We start from the raw sequence: 10000 nt of genomic DNA on the forward strand, positions 1-10000 counted from the left end.
AGAACCAAGACATATAGCCCAGCAGCAATCTAGGGACTGATCGTTATTTATTTAAGGGCCACCGGAGGAATTTTGAGTGCTTCAGTTGGAAGTTGCATGACCCTCTCTGCCTGCTAGAAATTGTTCAATGACCCTCCGACAGAATTGTTAAAAAGACATGACCCTCCCCTGCCAATTGTCTTCCTCACCGTAAGCCACAGCCACACACTTTGTGATAACGTTCTTAAATCAATCTTTCCCGTGAGCTTGCATGCTACCAGTCCTTCCTTTTCAAATGTGTTACTGTTTGCACAATTTCACAAATAATCATATGTGATTAATAGTATGACAAATAATCCCTGTGCACGGGACCTAAAACAATGCATGCCAACTTTTTTCGTGTTTATCACGATTTTAACTTCCCCCGCTGTCTTGCCGCTTTAATGTTTTCCGTAGAATATCCCATATTTTAATACTCTCATAACAGCCCTGCCATCGGGCCTGTCTCTGTGTTGCCCTGTTGCTACCCCTTGCCCTTCCAACTAAACAGATGTCTTCAAATCATCGTTTTCCTTGCTTGAAGGCTTAACTTAGAGTGATGTTAACCTATTTAAGTTTAACGGCGCCGATTGTAGTGAGAGCACGATTCATTGGCTTGCATGTTCGGCCTTATGTCTACGTGCGCACCTGAGGCTACTCAGCGCAAGAGAAATAATTTCCCCTGTTTGTATGTTCACTGCAAGTTGGCCTACCATAACTTACCAACTCTGCACTGTAGACTGGCTATTTATATTTTTCTGTGAAATAAGCAAATGTATTTGTTCAACTTTATGAAGCAGAATTACGATAGGGTACTTGAAACATAATACATTTGACAAAGGACAGATGAATGTTGCTAGTGACAAAATATTAACTTTCAGTGTTTTACGATGTCTTTGTCATGGGGAAGTGTTTTTCCCCATGCATTTATTCTAGGTTACTGTCAGTGACTGCCGTGAGAGAAGCGGGTTCAGTGTTTCGCTCATGTCAGTGACTGACGCCAGAGAAGCGGGTCTGTGTTGTGTTTATGCTATGCGTAATTTATTTTCATTGGGCATACCGTGCCGTGCCGTCCACAGCTCTTCAGTTCTGACAAAGCCAAAATTACTCCTTTTGAAACAATGAGTGCAGGAAGCGCGTTTGTATGGTTATATTGCTATTTCGGCATAGCCTATGAAGCTGTTTAATTAAATGGAATGTTAGTTGTAAACAAACGAGCTACTTGGTGAGGCTTGGCCTCACAGGTGCGCTCGCCCTTAGATGGCAGGAAAAATCTTCAATGATAGGCCTATTAACTAACCACCCGATTCACGCTGGCTGGGAAGGGGGGCCATCAGACATTTGTGCCCAGTTAATCCGGCCCTGCCCCCAACAAATCACACCTTCCCACCTCTGACAGCTTAAAAGAAGTCAAGAGGACTCTTACTCACAGACCTATTCACAAACCCGCGGTTTTGAAATCCTATGCAGCTACAGGAGCTTCCAATCATGAGGGAAGCAATTTTGCATTGTAGGCATAACTAACATGCAATAACGCCGCCAACAACAACCAAAACTAGGCTAATCATTGTCAACATGTAAATTAAATGTAACATTATTGTGAATCAAATTAAAATGTCCTCTTTGCAAACGTAGGCATAGTAACAGAATAATTTAATAATGTTACAAAGATACATCAACTGTATGTTTCATTGGGCTACTAGGCTATTTGTTTTGCCTTGATTAATTTAGGCTAGGCCTTTTTTATTCAGGGGCCATATTCACAACGAATTTTAAGGCTAAAAGTAGCTCTAACTGGCTTAATTTAGGAGCAACTCCTAAAAAAATAATGGGCATGTCACCCCTAACTTTCACAAAAAAGTAATTCACGAAGCATTTTAGACCTAAAAGTAGCACCTAAGTCTGGGACAGCTTAAGTCGAGAGGACTCCTAACTCACTAAGATATTTTACGCTATGCATGTTTTGAAATAGCCTATGCTAACAGGAGCTTCCAATCGTGAGGGAACAATTTTGCATTCATAAAAGGGATGCAATAACGCCACCAACAACAACCAAAACTACTCATTGTTAACATGTAAATGAAATGTAACGCTTCATTGTGAATCAAATTAAAATGTTCTCCTCTTTGCAAACGTAGCCTAGGGATATGGTGACAGATTAATTTAATAATGTTGCAAAGGTAGGCTACTGCATCAATCCATAGGCCTATGTTTCATTAGGCTACTAAGCTATTTGTTTTGCCTTACTCTTTATTCATTTAGGCTAGGCCTTTTTATTCAGTTATTAATCATCTTCCGCCCTTCGCGACTACTACTTGTGTAGCGACGATTCTCCCACCCGTCACCTGTCAGTCATCATCGGAAGAGAGGTGTTTGGAATTCCCGCTTACAATCGCCAGCCAATCAAGGTGGTCACTTCAGTCAAGCTCGTGCATGAGTAATGACGCCATCCATAGCCACGAAGACTCACTCCTAGTTTAGGAGTTGTCTGAAAGGCTTTGTGAATAACTTTTAAGAGAAAACTCCAATCTAAAATCTTTAAGTGCGATTTAGAGTAGCCTACTCCTAGTAGTAAGATAAAAGCTTTTGTGAATAGCCTACGGCCCCAGTTATTCATCATCTTCCGCCCTTGTGTGTAGCGACGATTCTGAGACCTGTCACTCATCATCGTAAGGGGAGGTGTTTGGAATCATGCCTGCGTTACAATCATCAGCCAATCAGCCAATCAAGGTGGTCACGCTTGCCCATTTACCCAAATTAATGGTCAATATTACTGATGATCATTGTTATTTAAGAACACGAGTGTGTGTAGGGTACCAAAAACATATTGCTCGTAAAAGCATCATAACGCATTTCTGGCGGGTCTGTTATTTACTGTAGGCTGCGCAAATCACATGCCTTTATTTTGGGCAAGCCTGCATTCATTCATTCATTCATTCAACCTTATTTATTCTCGGAGGGTCATTGAGGGAAGCCCTCATTTTCAATGAAGCAGAAATTACAGAAGCGAAGCAAAGCGCTCCACAAACAAGACAACATTCGAGGCCTTCTGTTAAAGAATTTTATATAAAGCCTGCGCTGACAGTAATCCTCCTGCCCCTGATAGGCCTACCACAGCTGTGGATAGTGTGGAATGTTCAAGTAATAACACAATCCAATGTGTGTCTCAATTGTCCCCCCGCTGACCACCTCACACATTTCTAGATTTTGCAAACGAACTTACATGACACAATGCCATAAAATATGCCAGTTTTAGGACACAGAATAATGTTTGTAATGATACCAGGTAGGCCAGGTATTGTCGAAGGTGCATGGTGAAGTGAAATTCTTACTTTGGAAAACAAACATTTGCCGAGATCATCGACGATCATCAGAATATTGCAACAGATTCTGTGTTCTGGACTGTAGGTAACTTGTTAAAACCCCTTTACGCAGATAGGAATTCCAGCTTCATTTGGAACGATTTGTACTTGAAGACTTTAAGATTCTTTATCTAATGTTTTACATGCAGCACATTGGATATTAAGGGCTTAAATTGAAGACAACAAATGGGCCAAGACATTAATTCACCTCCAGACCTTTATTTCCTTCATTAAGTCTACATTTTAGAACATCATATACAGAGGAAAATGTCAAAAAAGTAAAAAACGCCTATTATTTTTGTAGTTGTCAGTGTGTCCATGGATGGTGTGTTAGAACAGCAGGTCATACACTACATTTCCTGTATCTACCTGTTCTTAGGAAGCAAACTCCAAAATTTTAAGCAGATGCATAAAATTACATAGGTTCTACACAGCAATTTCTAATAGGTGCATATAGGCGTTTCCAAGTGTCCATAACCTCTCCAAGCTCTCCAAAATACAAAAACAAGATTTTCCCCATATAGCAGGTTGTGTGTGTGGTATTTTTGTGTTTTGACCTTGTAAATATAAATTTCACTTCATTTCAGGCTAATATTTACACTTATTTCAAGTTAACCAATAAGGAGGATCCTTACCTCTCCAAATGCCAAATACTGTATTGAAACTAAGCTTATGTCTTTTTTAGGGGAAATGTAGAAGTGTTAGAAAAACAGGGGGTCTGGGGTCCCTCTTTGGGACAGAACTTGAAAGGAGGAGGCTCCACATCTTCCCAGTCTGCATCATGCCACATGTCCACTGGGGGTCACTCCCACTGGGGCTTGAGCTGGGCGCTTGCCATGCCTGGCACCACACTTCGCTGTAGGAGGGCATGGAGTTGAGGCTGGGGCTGGGCGCTTGTCACGCCTTGCTGCTGGAGGGCATGGAGTTGAGGCTGGGACTGGGCGCTTGCCACACCTGGCACTACACCTTGCTGCAGGAGGGCATGGAGTTGAGGCTGGGGCTGGAGCTGGGCCTCTTGCACGATGCTGAGGTGCACTAGTGCTGGCTGAGGGACCAGTGGCAGAGGTACCAGGAGTGGCGATGGGGGGAGACGGTGGAGGCCTGACAGGTGGGGCTGTAGCTGAGGTCCCTTCCAAAGGGTCACTGGAGGTGAGGGAGCCAGGCAGAGGGGCAGATGGTTCAGCACTGCATGAACAAAAAAGATGGGACAATATATTAAAATGAGAAATGGCTATATGTTCCACTGAGTAATTAATTATATTTTGTGCAAGCTAATAAATGTATCACTCACAAAAAATGATCACTATACCAACATAACAAGTGCATGTTTGATGGAGTCATATAGTATAAGAACAATGAGCCACATGTAAAAGTTTGCATATTTAAATGGTCACCATGTAGTATTATAAGGCACACCTGCATGGCATGCTACTAACAGGTTAATAGTGATGATAAAATAGCAACTTTAGGGTGGGCAGCAGTAGCACTGACCACGGTGAGCTGCAGAACTTTTAGGCAGGGTGGCTACTAGCTCGCAACACTGGTACTGTATGCATCTCTAATTTCTATGATAAATTACTCCATTTTACTTGCCAATACATTATAATAGTATGCCTTACCCTTTCCTACACTGTGCAAGACATGGACATATTTATGACGAACAGGCTGCCAAAGTATCTCACTCTTTCTCTCTCTCTACATAACATGCACTGCGCTCAGCTAAATGCAAAGGCTAACATTCGTGAGAGACTTTTAGTATCTCATTCGCCAGACGCGATATGCACCATAAAGTTCAGCTATGCAAAGGCACACATCCTTATATATATACACATTTGCATTACTTCAACTACATTACGCGAATAGACACAAGATCACTTACAAGTCAAGGAGGACATCCATGCCCTCCGCGCAATGCATCCTCTACCTCGAGTCCACGCTGCCAGACTCTGAACCACTATCACCAATCTCCTCGGGTTGAAGTCCCACTCCACATCAAGGAAGGCGTGAATCTCCTCCAAAGTCATGCTTCGTGGTCTTGCCATGATGCAAAAATAGCAATATTATAGTCAGAAGCAAAGATATCGCCGTCAAAGCCGCTGACTTTACCAGCGCCGTGTTGCACCTCTGCGTAATCAACATGATAAGCACTACACGGGTCCTTGTCATGACGCACTATCCTTGGAAAGGCATGGTTAGACCAATCAGGGTAAAATGACACATCTATGTTTTTGTAAGAAGGCATACTATTCGTTAAGAAAGACCTCAATCACTTCTGGGAAGCCTGACGCCAAGTAGGAAGTAATATTAGAGACCACGCTTGAATGTAAACAAGACAAGCCGCTCTCACCATAGGTGAAAGAGACCGGCCATTTATCAAAACTAGTTAGTTTACAGCAAACAACAACTCTGGAATTATAAAGAGGACATCTTTAGCTTTGATTCATGTATAACATTGTATGTAAACTTGAATTTGGCGGTCGGGAAGAGTTAGAGAAGATCTTGTTGCATTTATATAGGGTAAATGTTACTGTTCTTCACTGTAACGTGAGCAAGCAAATAAACAACCTTTTTGGACATATCCATGCAGCTGAAGCCAATTATTAAGATATGTTGAAGGTAAATAATTTTATTTTGAGTTTATTTGAACTTAACTTACATCTTGAACATGTTTAAAGAGCTCCGTTTTAAAGGGAGGCTACTTCCGGTGTAAACAATAGCAACATGCTAGGCTAGGTGAATATAGTTCGTTCTAGTTAACTATTGCATTAGGGCTATCCACAATACATATGCACATAGTTGGAATGTTAGTAACAATGACTAGTTGGTTGTTTTGGATGAATATTGATGACTGCAGGAATAAATTACAAGCCAATTTGAATATTCATAATGGGCCCGCCGGCGGGTCCACTAGGGGGCGCTTCTGCCTAATAGGGAGCCAGTGGTTATCAAACTTTTATTTCATTCCCCACTTTGATCAAGGGGCATGACTGATGATAGTGGAGATAACGTGTTATCCCGAGGCTTTTGCAAGTCAGCATCTTCGACGGTAGTCTATTAAAAATATAAGTTTTCGATGTCCCAAACGAAGAGCCATACTTTATTGTTTTTAACGATCTCTATGCTACTCACAAAAATGTAGGCATGGGGACATGATGAAGTAGGTTATCCAACTGTCGTGTGTTAAATTATTGTGATTACGAGCCAGTGGTTTTCAAACATTATCGCGGACTCGACATCTAACTAAATGCAACAGGCTCATATCGCCCCTCGCATTCGCAAAATGAGGACCAGTGTTTTGTCAAATTGCAAATAGCTATTCGCTTTAACTATTTTTGTTTTATGATAGTAGCCTATACAAAAAAAGCACTTCAGACTATCTTAATCTTGGAATATGGGGAGGAAGTGGCGCTGCCTGCAGTCAGCCAAATATGAATGTAATTCTGCATAAAGCAGATGTAATTGTTTATTGTACAGAACAATAAAAATGACATGTCAAGCAGTCAATTGACTTCATTGCAGTCAAGAAGTAGGGCAAATTAATTTACGAAACCAAAACGGGGTCATAGTTGTCTAAGCCTCATTGGCGTAGGCCTGTTAAAAACGCCGCCAGATAGTATTAAATCGGCAACAACATTGTTTTCTGCAGAAGCCTACCCAAGGCTACAGATTAATTCTGAACAGTTATTTCTCTACTGGCTCAATTATCACACCACTGTTTTGATTTTATGAAGTATGCTTAACCCCAACACTGACAATAATGTAGACAGCAAATTTCGATTTCGATTTTCGTGTAGTCAAGCCTTAAGCCATACCCAAGTAGCCTAAATCGAGGTAATGTTTAATTATGCATGATTTATTTTGTTATTGAATTGTGTAGGGTTGGGATTACTCGCAACAATTATGTAAGGGACAGCAGGCAGAGCCGCATGTACAGTGGCAGAGCGACCTTTTACAGTGGCTGAAAGTGGTACTAAAGCTTCACGCGCCTTTCACGCCCATGCATCGCGCCAATGAAGTGGTCATTTGAAAGTTTATGCCCACTGTATGTGCTAGGGATTCGATATAGAACACCTTTAAAGGTGCCATGTGTAATGTCCGCCAAAAATCAATTCATACTGTACTCCACATTCCATAAAAGATGGGGGCAGTATACATCCAGAAAGTGAGTTGGTCTACCCTAGAGTAACAACCAAGAAACGTGTTGCAGTTTGGCTAGCGGTTATGTTGCCCGTGATGTCATCTCCCATGGCGAAACTGGTATTATGACACCTGTCGGGCTGTGGCTAGTAATTTAGCATGCTAATTCAGGTTGATATCTCTGCAGCACTATACCTTGTCATTTTTTTAATGACATCATCACCCTTATTTCTTCTCATTCTTTTGATGTATGTAGCTCATTTTTTGGATATTCTTACCTCAATTCTTACACATGGCACCTTTAATGTACTATGTGCTAGGGATTCGATATAGAACACCTTTAATGTACTATGTGCTAGGAATTCGATATAGAACACCTTTAATGTACTATGTGCCTGCTATGTAGCTCAGTGGAGAACGGCTGTTTCCAACCAACTTCCGGTCCTGTCAGTTGAAGAATGTTTCATCAGTGTCAATTCCATCTTGCAGACTCATCAAAATCAAGAAAGGGTGGGATATACAATACCAACAGTGTCAGCACACACAGGCCTGATGGCTGCCACTATAATATTAAGCATAATGCCTGGTTGGTTGTGGGAGATAGGAGGCAGGTATATAGTGTTAATTTCGTCAGACTAGACGAGAGGAAATATGTTCGTCAACGACCTTTTTTTTCATGACTAAGACGAGATGATGACGAGACGGCAGTAATGTCCTGAAACACTGACTAAGACTATCTCAAGATGCATTATTGTTGATGAAAAAAGACGAGACTAAAATGTTTTGCATGAAATAAAAACTAAGATAAAATCTCTTCATTTTCGCCTAAAAAATGAGAAGACAGAATATCTAGCTGTTACGCTTTCAAAATATTCGAATGAGTTCATACGCAACAGCTCCTGTAGGCTAGTCTCGTGCTGCTGCTGCAACCCTGTGGCTGCAACACGAAACTACATGGAACAAGAACACTGGAGATTTCTGCCAGAGTTAGCAAGCTAACTACCTAAGCTTTATGCCACAATGCTACATACCCAGAAGTTGAAGCTCATACAAATTAACATCCCCAGAATGTCCATACGAAAATGTTCATCATGTAATGTCAACTATTTAACGAAGTTAGACTGATGATGCAAAGTTTGCTAGCAAGTAAGCTAATATGGAAAGTTCACTAGCAAGTTATCTATGGCTAAGATGGAGAGTCTGTTTGGGGAATGTGTTGTGTTTATAACATATCGCCATCTACAAAGCGGAGTAAAACATTAATACTTTGGCCTATGACAGTGTTTCTCAAACTTTTTCAGTTTCAGGACCACTTAACTAACCCTAGCTAAAAAAAAAAAAAAAGATTAGACCTACTTTAACAGTAGCTTATAATTAATCTACACAATAGGCCTACTCACTGAACCACTTTGCTTATTGTGTGGATTCATACTGTATGATTTAAACTGGCATATCTTACATAGACAGTGTTGCAGAACTGTTTTTACATACAAGTTGGTTCAATATTGCAAACAACTCCTATATATTATATTTTACCACATCTGTTCGCGGACTACTTGGGATAGCTTGCGGACCACCAGTGATCCCCAGACCACACTTTGAGAAACACTGGTCTACAAATATGACAGTGGTCCATTCAAATCTTTTACTGTCTATGGTCAAATCCCAGCCGAGCTATAACTGTAGCACGACTTACCTGTGCATGTAAACATACTGACTGACAAAAAATCAGAATGAGTAATTATAACAGACGAGTAGCCCTGTGGACACACAATATTGGAAAATTGAGATGTGTGAAACACTATTTGACTCAAATGGTAATCAGAAATAATTTGTTATAAAAAAAAGACTAAAATGTGTTGACTAAAAACTGACTAAGACTAAGATACCTTTAGTTTTTCTTTTGACTAAAACTAGACTAAAATGACGAGACTTTTAGTCGACTAAAAACTTGACTAACAAAAAATGATATTTGAATGACTAAATATGACAAAGACTAAAAAGGACATTTCGTCACAAGACTAAGACTAAGACTAAATTAAAAATAGGTGACAAAATTAACACTACAGGTATATCAATGATATATCAAGATTGAAAAGGGTGAGAAATATAGCTGAAGGGTCGCAATGGCTGGTGTGTTTGTGTGTGTGTGTGTGTGTGTGTGTGTGTGTGTGTGTGTGTGTGTGTGTGTGTGTGTGTGTGTGATAGTAGCTCCTCAGCTGGGAGGTCGTAATGGCTGGTGTGTTTGTGTGTGAGTGTGCGTGTGTGTGCGTGCGTGGGGGGAGGGGGGTGATAGGTTCTCACCTAGTAGGTAATTGTAAAGAAAGGTACGTGTGTGTGTGTGTTTGTGTGTTTGCGTGTGCGTTTGTGTGTGTGTGTGTGTGTGTGTCTCACCTGGCGGGCAGCTGCAAGGCCAGGTAGGGGGAGATGCTCCAGGACAGGTTGACGTGGTCCTTCCACTGTTTCTCGCTCAGACTCAGGTA

The 10000-nt window shown here is 41.1% G+C and overlaps 1 protein-coding gene across 1 annotated transcript in view; it reads right to left on the reverse strand.

Annotated features, from left to right (window-relative positions):
- Window positions 1-10000, reverse strand: part of pi4kab (phosphatidylinositol 4-kinase, catalytic, alpha b) — a 69731-nt gene that overhangs the window by 10628 nt on the left and 49103 nt on the right. The window contains exon 39 of the mRNA XM_048244546.1: window positions 9912-10000. This exon is cut by the window's right edge and continues 111 nt beyond it. Coding sequence (XP_048100503.1) covers window positions 9912-10000 — 89 coding nt within the window. The remainder of the gene's footprint in view (window positions 1-9911) is intronic.

Source organism: Alosa alosa, chromosome 5 (genome assembly GCF_017589495.1).
Source record: "Alosa alosa isolate M-15738 ecotype Scorff River chromosome 5, AALO_Geno_1.1, whole genome shotgun sequence".
In the NCBI taxonomy this organism is placed as follows: Eukaryota; Metazoa; Chordata; class Actinopteri; order Clupeiformes; family Clupeidae; genus Alosa; species Alosa alosa.